This window comes from Heptranchias perlo, chromosome 20 (assembly GCF_035084215.1).
Source record: "Heptranchias perlo isolate sHepPer1 chromosome 20, sHepPer1.hap1, whole genome shotgun sequence".
Taxonomy (NCBI): Eukaryota; Metazoa; Chordata; class Chondrichthyes; order Hexanchiformes; family Hexanchidae; genus Heptranchias; species Heptranchias perlo.
In genome coordinates this window covers 42845617-42866100 of record NC_090344.1, presented here as the reverse complement: position 1 = coordinate 42866100, position 20484 = coordinate 42845617, and the positions used below count along the sequence as shown (strand labels likewise).

At 43.2% G+C, this 20484-nt stretch overlaps 1 protein-coding gene across 4 annotated transcripts in view; it reads right to left on the bottom strand.

Annotated features, from left to right (window-relative positions):
* LOC137335746 (transcription factor COE2) overlaps positions 1–20484 on the bottom strand; it is a 208694-nt gene that overhangs the window by 20722 nt on the left and 167488 nt on the right. For all 4 annotated transcript variants that reach the window (XM_068001077.1, XM_068001076.1, XM_068001078.1 and 1 more), the window contains 3 exons: positions 9057–9145; positions 5729–5794; positions 1743–1920 (listed from right to left, as the gene is read on the bottom strand). In XM_068001077.1, the coding sequence (XP_067857178.1) occupies positions 1743–1920; positions 5729–5794; positions 9057–9145 (333 nt within the window). The remainder of the gene's footprint in view (positions 1–1742; positions 1921–5728; positions 5795–9056; positions 9146–20484) is intronic.

Here is a 20484-nt window from a genome sequence, read left to right as displayed (position 1 = left end):
AAAGAGTCTATTAGCGGGTGTGTATGTTAAACTCATTCCCTACACAACACTGCCATTGTCAAATGACTTTACTACACCATGCGCCCACTCTACACATCTGCAATGTAATGATGTCACATGATGATTTCCTGGGACCACAGAATCGTGGGAGGGGAACTTTGCCAAATAAAGTCTTCAGCTATGACTGTGTTGATAGCTTTTACAGTTTCTTTTATGACCTTTAAACTGATTCTGAGCAAAGAATGAAAGTTAAATGCAGACAAAGTCATCCAAAGGCTGCTGGTCTAAAACATTAGCAAAAGATTTTTTGTGTGTGTTTATAAGAACATAAGAAATAGGAACAGGAATAGACTATACAGCCCCTTGAGCCTGCTCTGCCATTCAATAAGATCATGGCTAATCTTCTACCTCAACTCCACTTTCCCGCCCTATCCCCATATCCCTTGATTTCCTTAGTGTCCAAAAATCTAACGATCTCAGTCTTGAATATACTCAACAACTGAGCATCCACAGCCCTCTGGGGTAGAGAATTCCAAAGATTCCATACCCTTTGTGTGAAGAAATTTTTCCTCATCTCGGTCCTAAATGGCTGACCCGTTATCTTGAGACTGATCCCTCATTCTAAACTCGGGACTCTCCAGCCAGGGGAAACAGCCTCTCAGCATCTACCCTGTCAAGCCCTCTTAAGAATTTTGTACGTTTCAACGACATCCCCTCTCATTCTTCTAAACTCCAGAGAATATAGACCCATTCTACTCAATTTCTCCTCATAGGACAACCCTCTCAACCCAGGAATCAATCTAGTGAACCTTCTTTGCACCCCCTCGAAGGCAAGTATATCCTTCGGTAAGGAGACTAAAACTATACACAGTACTCCAGGTGTGGTCTCACCAGAGCCCTATATAATTGCAGCAAGAGCTCTTGTACTCCCACCCCCTTGCAATAAAGGCTAACATACCATATCCTGCCCAAAATATTACAGTGCTTCCAACCTTGGAATCCAAGCAAGTCAGTTCTATTTGCAGTTATATTGCATACGCGCTGGTTTGTTCTGTTTGCATTTCATGAGCCAGCATTTCAGAAAGGGCTGTTCTCAGCCCTGTTACCTCATTAGTGGATAAATCCTAAATCAGAAAACCAAGATGTGTTAATATCAGCAACTTGAGATACTGTATATGCAAATTACTGGGAGGCCAGATTTAAGCTTTCTAAGTGGCTCGTGACGCTTCATGATCTGCACCTAAACAGTCCATGAGGACTAAAAGCTTGCACACCTGTGCTTTAGAGTTTTTGGGGAGATAAATGCAGTGTTCCCGTTCTCTTGCGTGAGGAATTGTCCAGGTGAAGAATGGATTCAGCCAAAGAATTCCTGTGGCGCTATAATTCTCTGGGATTCTTGGAGTGAGATCTTAAGAGACATGGAGCAAGAAAATGGCATTCAGCATGCCCTTCTCTCCACAGACCCTGTGTGATCCACTCCATCAGGGACTCTACCCAACAAAAGGAACAAAGGATCCACCTTCTTCGAGAAGCAATTATTCAAATACTCCAGAGGGTTATAGTGAAACCTCTTGAGGACCACTCCATTGAAGATCATTAGCATTAAGCACCCTTGAATCCACTTATACTTCCACTTCAATAACCTTCCCTTGTAGGAAATATCCTCATTCCTGCAGCAGAGCAGGTAAGAATAGTTGTGACAGCCTGAGTACCTGAGCTGTACTTGTTCGCTTGCAGCTTACCTTGGCTGTTGCCCTGTGCAGACTCTGAAATGCTGACCCCCAGTTGACTGCTGTAGGAGTTCATCCTCATCATGCTGCTGTGGCTGGGAGTGTTGGAGAGTGCAGGAAGCTGGCTGGGGGTCCGAGGTACACTGTACAGCGCTTCTGCAATGTCAGCTGCTCGTTTCAGGATGAGTTCCTGTAGAAAATAAGAAATCTTAAGAAATGGAAAAGGCCATTAAGCCTAAATCATGACACCGTATCCTACTTTCATTCTTTCTTTCCTGGACACGACAACTCTGGAATTTCTTACCTCCCTCAGTCTTCCCTTCCTCCTACAATCATAAGGGTTTTAAATCCCAACCTGATCTCCTGCCATTGTGTCTATGTTTATGGGCCTTGGCCCCTCAACTAGATTGCTCGATACAAATACTGTCACTTCATGACAGGTCTGAACCTCACCTACTGACCTTTTGACCATATCCCTCAATGCCTTCCCTCTCCAAAAATACATTTAATTGCCTTTTGAATCCACTTATACTTCCACTTCAATAATCTTCCCTTGTAGGAAATGTCAGGTTATTTCCCTCCTCTGATTTTCCGGCATAACTCTCCCAAAGGTGCTGATTTGTGTGGGAGTACAGTTCCACTGACTTTGCGCATCCTCCATTACCTCACCCAGGGTCCATTTTTCACGTGTAATCACCAACAATGAGTGTTGTCAGGCTTTTCAACTGTAGAGAGTACCATTGACAAGCAAGCACGATTTTGTCCTCATCTGTGATGATACAAGTGCACTTTCCTGCAGAATATTGATCCCTGGCGAACCCCGGCTGATTTTTTCTTCTGTAATCCAGAGGCACTTAGACCGATTGTAGCACCTCCAGTACCAAGTGGCTGAGATCAACTAATTCAAAACATACTGGGGATTGAACCTGGGACCTTCCTGGTCGGTATGGCTCAGTACCACATCAGGCAACGCAGTTGCCAACCAAGCCATTCAGGTTTCAGTTAGTCACTTTGGAGACATTATGATTATTTTTTACTTATAGTTTTTTTGTTGTTGCTAAGTGAGTGCCACAGGTTGAAAGTTGTTAGTAAATCTATCCAATCGGTTTGCGAATATGTAATGTAACTCACATTATGAAGGCATCACTCACAAAACTGTTATACGATGTTATCATAATGATAGTGTGCTCTTCTAAACTCTTTATTTCCCCCAAAATGACTCCCCTTTAAGAGGCCACAGCCCCATCTAGATCCTACCGTGAGAAAAGGTTTGCCAAACGCCTTTTCATGACAACAGTGTTTCTTTACCACCTCTTTGAATCTGAAGAATGATGTGGCAATTTTAAATGGAAACTGAGAACATTTATACTGCTGTCAAGCCAGGTAAACTCCAGACTTCCTGGACCGACCAATTTTGTACATTTTCAGCTCACGCACTGTTTCATTGCAATGAACACTAATATTACAGTACTAAATCTATTCCAAAATTAGGAATGGCTTTATTACTGGAATATAGACCACAAATGACTAAAATAAACAACTAAGACACTTAAATTTAATAAGTTCAAAGACTTTGCCTCTTGACCCCTAGTCCCTTAATTCCCTATATTTTCTCTCTTTTTTACTCTATTTGATCTATTCAAAACTTTTTTTCCAGTAACTTTAAAATCTTCAACATTTTTATCGGCTTCATTGCTCCAACTGTCCAAAAAAGAACTTTGGAAAATTGCCATTCGATTAGTTGAAAAGCAGCTCCAAGGACTAAATTTTTGGCCGGGTGTCGCATTGAAGCCATGCCTGTGTCAATCTTTGTCACTTTTTACTGTAACAAGCATGAAGGAAAAGCTGGTGAGAGACAAGTAAACTCATCACTGGCACACAGAAGCAAAGCGCATCCAGAATATATATATCATTAACAAATCTGCCTTCCACTTCACACAGTCCTCAACTGAACTTTAGCTCAATAGGTTTAATTGTTTCTGGACTGTTGCTTCAACCCTCCAATGGAAACAGTTTGGCAGTGAATCAGCAACCCATTTTCAAATATGTTGGGGCTCTTTGCAGTTCTCAGTGAAAATCCTTTTGTTATTTTCAAGTCTCTGTATAGCATTCCTGATGGATCATTGATGTAGGTGCATAGCTTGAGTGGTACTGAGCCATATGGACCAGAAAGAACCCAGGTTTAATCGCCAGTGTATGCTGAGTCAGTTAATCCCAAGGACGCTATGACTGGTCTCAGCATTCCTGGGATAGGGAGAAGAGAAAAATCAACCACTATTCCCTCTCCTGATCATTGCCCATAGAACTATACCCTAGCAAGAGTCAGCACCTTTAGGAATATAGAGGAGGCGAGGGAAAGAAAATTCAAAGAAAAGCATCCATTATTCAGCATCCTCAAACAAGTATCCAACACCAAGGCCTGTCATGTTTCCTCAGAGCTCCCCCTGGTATATTTTCTGCACACCATTTGTCAGTGAAGGAAAGGGTAGTCAACACTCACAAAATCGGCACAGATGAAGACAAAAAAAAACCCCACCCTGTCACTGTAATATGCCAAGAATTGTTGCTTCTGACAGTATGAATGAGCTGGTACTCCAGTACACTACTCAGTACAAGATGTACCATTTTGGATTCAAGCCTAAAACCACAGGCCTAAAACCATCTGGATTGAAGCCTAAGACCACACTGGTACAATGCCAGGCCACTCAGCTGAGCTCAAGTGAACAGAGGCAGCTACAACCTGTTCATTAATCACACATTTGGTTTACACCAAATTGTAGAATGTTAAGTAAGGATTTTCATAGTCAGTGCTGAATATGTACGGCACGCCCTAGTGGCTTTGTTGTTAATGCCAAACTGAATGTGGTTCAGAACCATTCAGACCAGGAAGATCTCAGGTCTGATTCTCAGTTTGTGCTGAGTTAGTTGCTTTCAGCTGGGCCCAGAATTCGGGCTCCACAATTGGTTTCAGTGGGATAGAGAGGGACAAAGCAGCCACGCTTTCCCTGCTCCTGCTCATTATCCAGTAACTCCTGCTGGCGAGTGTGTGTCAACATTGGGTGGAGACATGACAGCTCAGTTGGTCAACTGGCCCCCTGGCATTCACTGCTTGGAAGTGAGGCACTACAGGGCTGCAGGCACTTGTGGAATGTACCCCAGAAAGTGTCAGGAGGGGAGAAAAATTGGGAAAGGGCACTTTCTGAATTTTGACTGCAGTGTGACTCACTGCTGTGAAATGACCCTTTGTATTTCTCCACCTTGCAGCTATTAAAGTGTTACAATCCAAGAGCTTGAAAGGTGCTGTCAAGAAGTATAGGAGAGGTCACCTTTCATTTCCATTTCTCCCCCCAGATAAGCAAGGTATCAGATGGTTAACTTCACAATGAAGCTTCATTGGCAAATGAGTATAGTCTTTTACAGGAGCTATGTGCTACAATGTGAACTGACTGCGGCATTTTTACTCGAAGTTATCATCTTAATGTTTACTCGTAGCACTTTCCAGCAGCATAATGCAGTTTTGAAAAAATAAACTTTATGAATTGCAGTTTTAAAAAACAGGCAGACCAATTTGTTGCTGTAGTGCTTTAGCAAATGCGTTACCAGATGCCACTCAAGAGTCCTGATTTCAAAATGGCTGCTGTGACACTGTTACGGAGAACAGATCAATGAAAATGATTTCACAAAAAAAACAGATTATTCAGACACAATCTTGACATGATTTTTGGGGGATTTTAATTGGGGTGTACAGATCCTTGAAAAGCAAGTGGCTTGTCAACAAATTTTCATTTTGCACCACTTCCTGACCCAAGAGTTGATTCCCATATATCCTATTATATATGATATTGTATTATATGATATGATTTATGATATAATATATTATATTATAATATTCCCAGATAAGTTCCTGTGAAGGCTTTGGCCTGGTCCTGACTCTATTTGATTGACTGCATCTGAAGGCAGGTACTTTCTTAACAGTGGTAACAAACATTCTGCTGCACCTGGTTATTTGGTGGTCCTCCATACAAGGCCTCAACCAGATCTGCTGCTCTTTTCAATAACATCTCCTGTGGGACAAAACAATCAATTAATCTCTAATGCAAACCTGTGAAAGAATCACAGAACTTAACTTAAGCCACAAAGTGTCTCAGAAGTACCGAGCATGTTAATAATAGTGATAACTTGACGACTGTTAAACTGTGCCATTATTTCTCTGAGTTATTAGATAGAGCATTTGGCCTTCACACTGGCTTCCATTGCTTCTCCCTGTTGAACCTGGCTTGTATTCAGTGCAGGAAGAGAGGATGGTTTTCCATCTTAATGAATGTTACGGGAGAGAAGATAGGTTGCCTATGGCAGGACTTCTCCTGATCCACATAAAATTCAGGTTGCAGGGCAACACTGACACAAACTATTGCTTGTTCAACCATTTCAGCTTTGAAAGACAGGCCCAGGAGGCCAAAGAATGGTAGCTGGTGAATTGAGGTCACATGGGACACACCAAACATGGTTGCCAATTGAACACGCCTGACCAAAAAGGCTTTATGTCACAGAATCATAAACATTTCAGACAGGAGGCCAGTCAGCCCATCATACCTGTCGTGGTGCTAAAGCCTTTTACTCCAATCCCATTTGCCTGCTCTTTCCCTTCATCATGTAACTTCTTCAAGTGTTTATTTCATTTCTCTCTTTAATGTTGTGATTGACTTGGCTTCAGTAGTCATTTGTGGTGGTACATTCCTTTTTCTAATAATTCTTTTGTGAAAAAGTTCCCTCTAATTTCCCCTTTTATGACTTCAGAACTGACACAAAGCTTATATCCCTTGGTTACCAATTCACCAACCAGTGGAAATAACTTCTCACTATTTACCTTCTCAAACTCTTCCGTATCTTTGAGCAGTGTTATTAGATCACCCCATAAACTTCCTAGTGAATACAGCCCTAATTTTTCAAGTCTCTCATTATAACTATGGGACAGGTAGCGCGGCCCTGATGCAGTTCCGTGGGGACCACTGCTCCTGAGACGCTGCAAGTGCCTGCACCCAAATGAGCTAATCTTAAACAATAATGTGAGTTCAGCTCATTTACATATTCTAGTTGTGCTCCTGTGCTTAGTGCACGGCATGCCTGGAGCTCCACGGGGTGCTGGGGACAGAATGTTGAGTGTTAGGAGCGATGGAAAGGCTGCTGACTGCTCTTATCGTGCTCTCATTTTGTTGACCAAGAGAACTGGCTTACAGCTCAGTGCTCACTTTCATTCATTGACCATTCGAGGTCCAAGAAACGACGATGAAGGAGGATAGGGGGCCTTATTAGGCGGAGAGGGCCACCCTGAAGGCAAAAAAGTAATTTTATGTAGTAGGCCTCCCCTGAAGTGACCAATCAAAATGTGTCTGGAATGTTGCTGCATTACGGGGAATACATGGTGGGCGCCAAGCCCCAAATTATCGGCCCCTGTATTCTCTCATTACTGGTATCTGTGCTGTACTTTTTTCATTGTTCCAATATCCTTCATACAATTTGAGAAAAGAAAATTATTTTTTAACTAAACAATTGAGAGGAAAGATGAGTTCATTCCACCCAGCTGTTGCTTTATCAGTCAACTGTCAGACACTGAGTAATAAATCCTATACAGCATGGCGTGTGTGAATTGGTATTAGATGTTCTTGCAAAGGTTACAAGCCAACTTTATGAACAGACATTGCTGAATGGAAGCAATGATTCACCATAGTTTAACTGCACATGTGTTAAAGTTAAAAGTCACAATGCACACACCCAGGTTTGCAGTGATATAACCAGCTAACTATGTCAGATCTTGCCCCAGGCCATGTGACAGATTTTGCACGACATTGTAATAAATGATGACAGCATGAAGGAATTCAAATGTTCTTTTCAGGGAAAAGAAATGTAGAACATTTGGTAACATTGCAATGTGAACAGACTCTAATCATTCAACAAACATTTCTGATTGTCTGGCAATGATTCTTGAGATATGTTGACTCAGAACTGTCCATAGTGCTGAAACAGACAGGTGTTGGTAGTCAAGGCCTCCTAATTAGGCTTTATGATTTAAACAGGGCCCCTCTCCACAACAGAACATTTTCAAATCGGTGGTTTATTCCTTAACAAAAAGCAGTAAAATGCAAGTAATCCCTTTTACCATCCCTCCTTCGCCCTCTGCTTTGCAGCGGTCCTTTGGTTTAACGCCTGCTCTCCCAGGCTATATTACTGAGGGTTTCTAGCTCACAACTGATCTCTACTTTTTTTTATGGAAAGGGAAATGGAAAGCCCAGGAAAACAAAAAGAAGATAGCGCAGCTGAAAAATGGCTGAAATAAGTACCGAAAATTGTCAACAAAAAAATTCGAGCCCCTACTAATGATAAAAGTCCACTTGGCCTGTCAAGCCTACTCCATCCAACAGAGTAATCTGTCCTGGGTTAATTCCACCGCTTGAGGAATCTGACAAACCACAAAGATCACTTCCAAGAACAGTGCCCTGTGTCAAATCTCTCCTAGTTTGTCCCACCCAGTAGGAGTGATGCTGTCCATGACACTTGCACTGTCAGAGTACAGCAGTTGGAAGAGGCAGGAGTGTTGGCAAAGCAAAATATTCCAACAGGAGCAAGACAACGTGGCTTCCCACAGTGACTCCTCACACAACTATTTGCTAATATTGCCATTGACGCCTTGGGGAGATACTGAACCAGCGTCAGACGTCTCTCATCAAGGAGGTTCACCTCAATCAAACTATTCACCCTTTAGGATCCCAGGATAGCTTAGCTGGTCATGGGACCACCCAATGTAGTGCTGCACCGTACAGCCGAGGAGGTCCCAGGTATCATCTTTGGCGTGAGGTGTTAGCTGATTTCAGCCGAGGCAGCAGCTGGATTGCTACAGTTGGCCTCGGCACCCTTGGACTAGGGTGGAAAAAGAAAACAGCCAGGTTTCCAGCTCCTAATTGCTATCCAGTGAGCCCCTGCAGAAATTTGTGCCTGTATGGACATCATGTAAGGACAAGATCGGGCTTGTGGTGCCCCTTCATGGTCAAATAGCCTTCCGCTGCTCACTGTCTGGATTCCCGTGTAAAGGATGACTCCCTGAAACCGTATTCCACATATGTCACAGCTTTCAGGAGAGGAGGGTAGTGAACTGAGGCAAAAAATAAATGACATGTTGGAAATTTTTCACATTCAGCCTTTGAGGCTTCTCAGGCCTGTGTGTGTCGACAATGGTTGGACCAGATTTGAATGTAAAATAAGTGTGTTAATCATATTGAGTGTATGTACTCATTTAATTCTGCATGGAGTGAAAAAAGTGGTTATACTAACCTTTGCTAGTCTTTCTGGGTCACCTGGGTGCCTGGGAATGACCTTCTGCAGCCTCTGGAATCCATAGTCTATTGTAGGCTCATTCAGGGCTGTAGAACCAAGTGAGAAATTAATCATTTTAGCTCCTGCAACACTGAATGATATTATACACTGTGCATCAGAACATTAATCTCTCGTGTTTTTTTTAACTGAGAAGGCAAAAGACCCACAGTGCAGGACATCATCATTAAAAAGAGTCAGAAAGAAGATGAAGTAAATCAAGAACTAGTGATTGGTACTGGTTAGGGGATGAATCTTAATTTCACTCATAGGAAGAGTAAGAACATTAAGGTGGCACACTGAAGCTTGGGAAGATCCAGATAGGAAAGTTCAGAGTTGAGGAATGCAAGTTACAGATTTAGTGTGCCACGATGCACCACAAGAACTTTATAGTGAGTTCTGCTGGAACAAGACTCAGTCCCCTCTCCATCCCAAAAGCTTAAGGTGCTCCAGTTGATGGATAAGCAAACTGTCCAAAGAGATTGGAATGTTAGATTTACCAAGACAGAGAGAAGGGGGATGCACAAGCCTTTACCAGAATAACATTGAGTGACTGACACACTTATAGCATTCTATCAGAAGTACTGGTCAGACTGCAAAGTAACTAACAATTTAAACTGTTACCTCAGTCAGAACCCAGTAAAGCACTTTGGTGTGCAGTGTGTACACAATGTAATAGAACAACGATAAGAAGCAACACTTGACCATTGAACTGACATTACCAAAATCTACCAAATACCTTGGTAGTTTTAGCATTTGTACCATTCATTTTCTTGAAATTTTTGTGCTCATCAAGGTGTGGGATGTTAGTGCTGGGAACACAGCACTTTCTATTTCAGCCACCCAGTGTCAGCAACAGCATTCCCACGTCAGATACAGCATGGGTTAGATGCAGAGTAAAGCACCCACTACATTGCCCTGCCAAGCACTCCCAGGTGAAATATAACAGATCCTGAATAAATCTTCCTTTACTCTGCCCCAACAATGTACATCAATCTTAGAATACACCTGAAACTGTCATAGAGTTATACAGCACGGATAGAGGCCCTTCGGCCCATCGTGTCCGCGCCGGCCATCAAGCCCTGTCTACTCTAATCCCATATTCCAGCATTTGGTCCGTAGCCTTGTATGCTATGGCATTTCAAGTGCTCATCCAAATGCTTCTTGAATGTTGTGAGGGTTCCTACCTCCACAACCCTTTCAGGCAGTGAGTTCCAGACTCCAACCACCCTCTGGGTGAAAAAGTTCTTTCTCAAATCCCCTCTAAACCTCCCGCCTTTTACCTTGAATCTATGTCCCCTTGTTATAGAACCCTCAACGAAGGGAAAAAGCTCCTTAGTATCCATCCTATCTGTGCCCCTCATAATTTTGTACACCTCAATCATGTTCCCCCTCAGCCTCCTCTGCTCCAAGGAAAACAAACCCAATCTTCCCAGTCTCACTTCATAGCTGAAGCGCTCCAGCCCTGGTAACATCCTGGTGAATCTCCTCTGCACCCTCTCCAAAGCGATCACATCCTTCCTGTAGTGTGGCGACCAGAACTGCACACAGTACTCCAGCTGTGGCCTAACCAGTGTTTTATACAGCTCCATCATAACCTCCTTGCTCTTATATTCTATGCCTCGGCTAATAAAGGCAAGTATCCCATATGCCTTCTTTACCACCTTATCTACCTGTTCCGCCGCCTTCAGGGATCTGTGAACTTGCACACCAAGATCCCTCTGACCCTCTGTCTTGCCTAGGGTCCTCCCATTCATTGTGTATTCCCTTGCCTTGTTAGTCCCTCCAAAGTGCATCACCTCGCACTTTTCTGGGTTAAATTCCATTTGCCACTGTTCTGCCCATCTGACCAACCCATCTATATCGTCCTGCAGACTGAGGCTATCCTCCTCGCTATTTACCACCCTACCAATTTTTGTATCATCAGCGAACTTACTGATCATACCTTTTACATTCATATCCAAGTCATTAATGTAGACCACAAACAGCAAGGGACCCAGCACCGATCCCTGTGGTACCCCACTGGCCACAGGCTTCCAGTCACAAAAACAACCTTCGACCATCACCCTCTGCCTTCTGCCACTAAGCCAGTTTTGTATCCAAAGTGCCAAGGCACCCTGGATTCCATGGGCTCGTACCTTCTTGACCAGTCTCCTGTGGGGAACTTTATCGAAGGCCTTACTGAAATCCATGTATACCACATCCACTGCGTTACCCTCATCCACACGCCTAGTCACCCCCTCAAAAAATTCAATCAAATTAGTCAGACATGATCTTCCCTTGACAAAGCCATGTTGACTATCCCTGATTAATCCTTGCTTCTCCAAGTGGAGACTAATTTTGTCCTTCAGAATTTTTTCCAATAATTTTCCTACCACTGATGTTAGGCTCACTGGCCTGTAGTTCCCTGGTTTTTCCCTACTCCCCTTCTTGAATAATGGTACTACATTAGCGGTTGTCCAGTCCTCTGGCACATCCCCTGTGGCCAGAGAGGTTCTGAATATATGTGTTAAGAGCCCCCGCAATCTCCTCCTTTGCCTCACACAGTAGCCTGGGATACATTTCGTCCGGGCCTGGGGATTTATCCATTTTTAGGCCTGCTAAAACCGCCAATACCTCCTCCTGCTCGATCTAACTGGAACTAGAAGAGTATCCCAGACTGTTGGGATGAAAGTTTTCGCTGTTTGCTGGCTGTAAGGGTCCTATATGAAATGACTTTAGGCAGTCTCAGCCCAATCCCTAGTGAGTATAGGCACACAGCTCAAAGCTGCCCCTAATTTTATAGTAAATAGTAGTCTCGCTCAGAAAGCCCACATCATGGCAAATGAGCAGAAAAATGTCACATTGGTGCAGTTAGTGGTACTCTTCCAAGGTTGGGGCTGAGGGACCTGATGGGCACATTGTTAAGGCAATGTTGAGGGAGCTTTACTTTGTGTCTAACCCGTGCTGTACCTGACCTGGGAGTGTTTGATGGGACAGTGTAGAAGGAGCTTTACTCTGTATCTAACCATGTTGTAACTGCCCTGAGAACAAAATTCAGCCATAAAAGGCTTTAAAAAGTCCTCCTAATTAAATTTTAAATGAATCTATAGATACTTATTAGATTCTATAAGTAACAATTGTTTTTAAAGTCTAATCATGTTTTACCATTTATCCCATTGAATCCTATAAGATCTCTTCAAAAATTCCATCAAAAAAACCAGTGTGATTGTTGAACAGGGTTTTCTTGGTCAGGCCCAGTGGTTCATGTGGTACCGGCCACACAGAACAGCTATACAGAACAGAAAAGTCCCAGGTTCAATCTGCAGGCTGTGTTGAGTTAGTTGATCTCAGCCAATAACGGTGATATAAATGGCCTCAGTGCCTTTGGGCTGGTGAGGAGGAGAAAATCAGTGAGGCTTCCTGCCCTGATTGCTGTCGACAAATCCCAGTTTCAAGTGTGAGTTCTGGATGTTGGTTGAGGACAGGATTGTGCTTGGCTGTGATGCCCTCCATGGTCAAATAACCTATAAGGACTCACTGTGAAGAATGGCCTCTTGAGCCATAGGGCTACTGACACCTGTGAAACCATATTTCAGCACCTGTCAGCACCTTGAAGAGGGATGGGGAGAAAACTGGAAAAGAAACAAGGACTGCAGCATGGTGAGGGTGGGCCCTCTGTCTTAGCTTCATCCACCAGAGACCCTCTTGTAGTCTGTGTCCTGTAAATCTGGCTAGCTATACAATCCATTGCCACACTGGAGGATTACTTGGGCTATAATGGTCCGGTTTAAATTTCCCATGTACCTTTAAATCTGTCTGTAGTAACTGCAGCCAGGAGTTTAGAGCTCAAAGGAGGCTTTTATAATTAGCTTCATTACTTTGTCAGCACCAAACAACATAAACAACCTGAACCCTGCATGGGTTGGAAACTTCCATCAGAGGCAACACAAGGCACGTGTCTCCATCCTAGTGACACACCAATGGGCTCATTAGGGACTGGTGGCACGCCACAAGTGAAAACAGGGGAAGTGGCATTCATTAATCACGGGCCCCCGCTTCAGCTTTACTGTTCCTGCAATCTAACTGGCAATAGAAAATCCACTTCATTCACCAAACAACAATATTCAGAGCAGATACAAATATCTACAGGAAATTACTCTCTTCTCTTTTCAGTGTCTTAAGAACACATCTCTTGGTTTAACTAGGAGTGTTCATAACATGGCTAGTCTGGCTGATACCCAGAAGTCCTAAACACCCAAAATTGTTCCATGTACGTTTAGCAGTCACTAAAGAGCATTAATATATACACACAGGTAACTGAAAAAGCCACAAATCCAACTGCATGTTCCTGGCAGAATGAGTTATCACCCTGAACCCTACCAGTCCTCATTTGAAAGCTTAGCTCAGTCGCAGCATTCTTGCCTCTGAGTCTTGCCAGTGGGTCCACTGCAGGACCATCTAGGCTGACTCTTCAGTTAGTGCTGAGCAAGTCCCATCTTTCAGATGAGCCATTAAGCTGAAACTCTGCCTGCCTGTTTAGGTGGACATAAAAGATCCCATGACACTATTCAAAGAAGAGCAGGAGAGTTCTCCTGGTGTCCTGGTCAACATTTGTTCCTCAACTCATACCAAAAACAGATTAGCTTTCATTTATCTTATTACTGTTTGTGGGGCTTTGCAGTGAGCAAATTGCGTTTGCCGAGACAAAAACAGTGGCTACACTTTCATTGGCTGTGACATAATTTGAGACATCCTGAGGATGTGAAAGGCGCTATATGAATTCCAATTCTTCCTTTTTTTTATCATCATTTGGGGCAGAGTTTCCAATCATGTAGATCTTACTGTCTGAAGTCCATCACTTTGCTATTTTCCTCCACGCCTTTTCTGCCATGCTTTTGGTTGATGCCAAATTCTCCCACTTCCACTCAGTCCATTGTCTCAGATGTGAAGCAGGTTTTATTATATGTTAAAGATGCTTTACAAATCCAAGTTGTTGTTTGTGTTTCCCTTTCTACAGTTTTCTCTCCTCTTCTGAAGGCACTGACTCTTGCTGGGGTGCAGTTCCACAGGTGCCAACAGTTCTCTGGTACTTCAACTAAGAAGCCATTGATAATGTATGACCTGGAGCGAGTGAGTGATGGCAGGCTATTAAACAGGAACAGCAACATAACCAAGACCAATCCTGATCACGCAACATCCTCACATTCACCTTCCAGCAGGAGTTATTGAATAGGAACTATGGTTCATTTTCCATTCCCAGCCCAGAGTTGGTGAAGCCAAATGTGGTAAAGCTATATTCTGGATGAGATCAGCTAAATCAGCACAGAACCGTGTTGCAACCTGAGATCTTTCTGCCCACACTGTCATTATCAGCCCAGACTCCGGGGCTGTCCTAGTTTTAAAATTATTCCAGCCGTTCAACATATTAAGAATACAAAATCAATGACTGAACCTTCTCCCATTTTCTTGTTCGTTGTCCTGTAGATTGCCTGTTTCCTGTATAAACTGGGACTTCCTGTAGATATTGGAGCACTGAAGCACTTTGCATGCAGCCAAAAAGTTGCACCAACTTCAGAAAGAAGATGAACGAAAAGCCAAGTAAGGGAAGACTCTATTCATTAAGAGCTTGCTAACAATTTCCAACAATTCTCTAGGTGGCGATTTTAATGTTACTGAGAAATATATCCTTGCAAGTAATTTAATAATTCACCAGCGGGAGGAAATGCCAGTGGCAATTACATCATCAGAGAATGTTCATCATCCTGTTTGGGATACTTGCAGGAGAGCTTGCGGTGATAAAGGGCTCCCCAGAGCACAAGCATGTGGCGCTGGAGGTGAGGGGAGGAGGGGGGAGGGTTTAGTGCTGTTCTGCTCCTTGGGTCCATTGTCCTAATAAATTACTGCCTCAGCGACATACAGCTCACAGATGGAGCTCAGCAACACAATTGCAGCTACACTCCAGTGGGAAATTAGAGAGCTGGAATGGGTAACTGTATTTAACCCCTTCTGAGACCCAGAGTCAGCCCGTGGCTGGCTGAGGAATGTGTGGAGAGTCGGAGACCTGCTTCTTAGCCCTGCCTTCCTGCCCCCAGCTCCCAGAAAGAAAAGATCAGGAAACTGTTTCTTAGCAACCTGATAGGATTGATTGATTGTGGAGCTTAAGCATTCAGTTCTTACTGTGCTCAAAGCAGCTTTTGTGTTTTCTTATTCCTGCCATTTTTCTCCCTTGTTTTCTGGCCTCCTCTTCTGAAGGCACTAACTCGTGCTGGGGTACAGTTTCCCAGTTGCCGGCAGTCTGCCAGTTCCTCACACAAACGGCCATTCTTCATGTGTGAGCCATGACGGTGAATGACAGCAGGCTATGCATCTGTTCAGGTATCACAGCAGAACCCGATCCTGCCCTTACCTGACGTCTGAACAGGTCAACTTTCCAGCAGTGGTTGCCAGAGTGTGATCAGGAAGAGTAACCCAAATTTATTTCCCACTCCATAACCCAAGATTGTTGAGACCAATTGAATCACCCTTACTGCTTCCTGGCTAATTTCAGCTAATTCACCACAGACCAATGAGTGAACATGGGATCTTCCTGGCATTCATCCAACTTTCATCTTATCGTAGCTCTTATGCCAGTCCTCATTACAAAGTTGCTTCCCAGTCATCAACTATTTATAAATAACTTAGCAGACAGCCAATGGCATTGCTCATGGTGAGTCAAAAATTGCTCTGTTGTAAGGGCAGGGTGTGAGGTGGGGGCACTGGAATGTGGAAATGGAGAAGTACACATCTTCAGTGAAAGAATTTGGAAAGAAGCTTGTAAGAGTATTCCACTGAGAGAATGAAGTAAGTGTGTACTTGACTGGTTGCTAGTAAGTAAATAGTGTTTCTTTACTCATTGCAGGTAGATTAAAGAATACTACAGCTACTTTAATGATGTTTATATGAACAATCATTGTTTTCAGCAAAAACAAATAAAGCAGCTGCCATTTAATATTCATTACAAAATAACAAGATTCTTCTCTCTTTCTGATTTTTGTTCTCTATCACACTGTTTTGTTCTCTGCTCTTTCACTTTGTATTTATCTGAATCTGTTTCTGTCTCTTTCCCTCTATGTCTTCCTCTGTCTCTGCTTCTCATGCTTTGCTTTTGGAAAAAAAACTAATAATCCTGCTCTAGCTTGTGTCCTCAAACTTCACGTTATACTGTACAGATTACCTGCAATAATACTGATGCATACTGGGAGTTTGCTCTACAGTACACATGCACAGACTGAAGCATGCAGGGAATTGTGGTTTTCTACCTGTGTTAGTTCTGTGAAGAATTACAGTACATAGAGTCTATAGCCATTTGGCCTAACTGGTCTGTGCTGGTGTTTATGCTCCACACGAGCCTTAGAGTGGGGCTTGAACCTATAACTTTCTGATTCAGAGATTAGACTGCTACCAACTGAGCCAAGCTGACAGTATTGGGAAACTGACAGCAGAGATAATAGCCAATATGTTATTTCAGGCAGCATTCTATATCCTTGGCAGCAGTCCACTCACTTCCTCTATGGCTCTTATGTGACTGCTTTCCTCTGTGCCAACAGCTCCTTAGGTTGCTTTGAGAAGATATTTTCAGATGTATTCAAATTTGCAGAGACTGAGGAAATCAGAGTAAATGGAGTGGGCTGTCTCTCTGCAGGAAAGTAAAGGAACTATCAGGACTAGAGACTGACCTTTCATCATCAGAACCCAGGTTTAAAACCAACCCAGATAAGATGAAAGCCTTCCCTTTCTGATGGATATAAAAAGCCCGACATGAAATTTGGCAGCGTTGGCAATCTAATGTAGAGAGCCAGCAATGAAAGTTGGTAAAAGGAGAAAATGTAATAAAGTAGGAGTGATTTTCTGAGCTTTGAGTTAAGTCACCTTGTCAGCCAGAGGAAGCCTTGCTCTGCATCTAACCTGTGCTGTACCTGGCATCTGAGTATTTGAAGGGACATTGTAGAGGGAGTTTTATTCTGCATCTAACCTGTGTTGTACCTGGCCTCAGAGTATTTGAAAGGACATTGTAGAGGGAGTTTTACTCTGTATGTAACCTGTGCTGTACCTGACCTGCAAGGGTTTTATGGGGAAGAATAGAGGGAGCTTTGCTATGTATCTAACCCATGCTGTACCTAACCTGGGAATACTTAATGGAACAGTTTAGAGGGGACTTAACTCTGTATCTTAGCTGTGATGTACCTAACCTGGCAGGGCTTGATGGGGTAAAACAGAAACAGCTTTACTCTGCATCAAACCTGTACTTTTCCTGACTTGGAAATACTTGCACGGCCATTGTCGAGGAAGTAGATGATTTATATATAGGTACAGTATGAGTCGTAGGTTGAAATTGAATTGAGGGGTTCACATGGTTCTATTGGAATGATCTAGTTGTTTAAGGGTTAACTTTGGTTGCTGGTTTACCTCCGTTGATGGGAGCTGCTTTCCTTGTGTTTGGGCTGGCTGGAAAGCACAACTAAAATAGAAAAAGGAAGGAATTGGTCAGCGTGTGCCACTGAGCTGAAGTAATCCTGGGCAGCTAGAGGTGGACTATGGCCGCCTTGTTCTGTGAATTCGCCTTTGGGATCCCTTGGATATTAAGACATCTGCAACAGATGCTGCATGTTGTTGAGTGACTTTTCACTCCTTGGTATCTTGCTGGAGTAATGCAGGACAACCACCTTTAATAGTAGTGACTATGTGCAGTGTATTTCACATTTGCAGCTTGTGTGTGACTGTTCGCCCATCAGGATAACATGTTCCTGTCCTCATTGATGAAGAGGCCTAATAGAACCTGAGGTAACGTTTGTTGCTTTCTCTGACCGTGTTGACGCATTGCTTTGTTAGGCCCTCATGATGTAATAGTAAGATGTGCCTATACTCACAACGTAATAAAGACAAAGCCATTGTTGTAGGTCTACTGTGATGCAATGTGTTGTCTGATGGGGAACTTCCATTCCTCCATAGCCTCACTCCACTTTACATGAGTGATCTTCTACACCCCTGTATCCCTGCGTACACCTCTGCTCCTCTGAGTCCATTTTGTTGCTTGTTCTATGCTTGCTCTGCTCTACCATCGGAGGTTGATCAATCAGTCGCTATACCCTGTCTTGTGGATTACTTTTCCTAAGCCACTTTTTCCTTCAACCTGCCTTCAAATGCTTTTAAACACATCTCTTTGTATCTTTGATCCCTTTCTCTTCTCTAACATCACTGCCAATACATTCCTGCTGGTGTCTCTACTTTGCAAAGTGTTCTGACATCTTCTTTTACATGAGGAGTATTATATAAATGAAAGTCATTTTCTAACGTTCTATAAGATGATCCAAGTCAGCCCACAACAACTAGGCCCAATCCTACATTTTTTGCTCTGAATTTGACTACCAACATTTACGCTGACAATAATATAATGTGAAATGTTGAAACCCCGTTTTATGTTTCTGCACCAAATCCTCAGAGCCTCCAAATGCTAAGATTGTAGAAGAAACGTCTATCAGGTCTTTCGTTGCCAATTTCCAGACTCGTTGCTGTATTGTGACATTTTTGCTGAAGTGATGTTGCAGGACTCCTACTGGCTATCAAATACTCGTTGTGTGTGCTGATCACGTTAAGTGTAGAAATCCCTGAACGTTCATTGCGCAGCGTTTATTCTTTAGGTTCTTGGGTTAAAGGGAAGGGTGCAGACAGACGGGTAAACCTGTCAGAGATGCCCACTGGAGGAAAGTGCATTTTGATGGGTAAACTCCCATGGCACACCAAAGGTTAAACTGTAAAAATCAATGGGTTCTGCACCTTTCATTGTGACATCCCCCTCATCAAATTAAATAGAAAGTGTATCTGAATTTCTTGTCATATTTATATTACGTTTTATTTAATAACTACAGGATGGCATGAAGTTAAATATTTGACAAGCTGATGTGTTCACTGGGGAATTGGACTGAGAGCAGCTCAGTGAATATAGTCAATACTATACTTAGCATCACTTAATCCTCCATAGGGAGTGTTAAGGTTTGCTTTAGGACTTTAATAATGCAAATTTCAACTGGAAGAAAGTCAACTAATCCATACACGATTGAGCCTGAGAAAGCCTCAACATTATCCTGAGAATTGGACTTGTTCCCACAGCGATCCCAGTATTGTTTCCATCCCTGTGCCTTTTTCCTCTCACTTTCAGTCACTTGCTGTTTATAATAGACTGCTCCTCAGTTTCTGTTTCTCTTTTGTTGGCACCTTGAGAGTTTTATTTACCATCGAGACTTTGCTGTTTTTATTTCCTTGTCTCTGTTCTGTCTCTTGCTGTTGCACTCTTTCAATCTATGCCTCATTCTCTGTGTTTGTCTCTTCCCATTTCTATCACTCTCTATGTGCTTGCTTTACCTCCAACTTGTTGGTGATATTGCTCTGAAAGTGTTCTGGGATGGTACAGTTGGTACATAGGTTCCAGACTCGACTATTCCAATGTTCTCTAGGCCGGCCTCCCACCTTGCACCCTCCGTCGACTTGAGCTCATGCAAACCTCTGCTGTCCGTATCCTAACTTGCACCAAGTCTCGTTCATCCATCACCCCTGTGCTTGCTGACCTACCTTGGCTCCCGGTCCGGCAACGCCTCAATTTCAAAATTGTTATCCTTGTTTTCAAATCCCTGCATGGCCTCACCCCCTCCCTATCTCTAACCTCCTCCAGTCCTACAACCCTCCAATATCTCTGTGCTACTCCAATTCTGGCCTTGCGCATCCCCGATTCTCATCGCTCCACCATTGGCGGCAATGCCTTGTGCTGCCTAAGCCCTAAGCTCTGGAATTTCCTCTCTACACCTCTCCGCCTCTCTCTCCTCCTTTAAGACACTCCTTAAAATCTACCTCTTTGACCAAGCTTTTGGTCACCTGTCCTAATATCTCCTTATGTGGCTCGTTGTCAAATTCTGTGTGATAACACTCCTGTGAAATGTCTTGGGATGTTTTACTATGTTAAAGGCATTATATAAATGCAAGCTGTTGTTATCTATTTCTACTTTCCTTAAATACACAGAGAAATGATAAAACCAACTGAGTGCAGAAAAGCAGAGTAAAAGTGCCACAACTTACAGCCTCTGTGTTTAATCACTACTATTAAGTCTCAATAAAAGACATGTGCACAGAGACATTACGCTTGTGGCTCCCTTTCCACCTCTCTTCAAAAGAAATTGGTGTAATATAAGCAAGGTGGTGCTTGTCCCCCAGAGGCTGTGAACACTTCTTACGAGCTGGATTTCCAAGAATGGTGCTTGATGCTGCTGGCTGCCATTTTTTTATGGTTGAGAGTAATGGATGTCTGTTCGGGGAAAGTCTGTCGCAGTCATGTTGTGAATTTTTTTCCCCCAACCTCCACACGTACAGCTTTGCACCA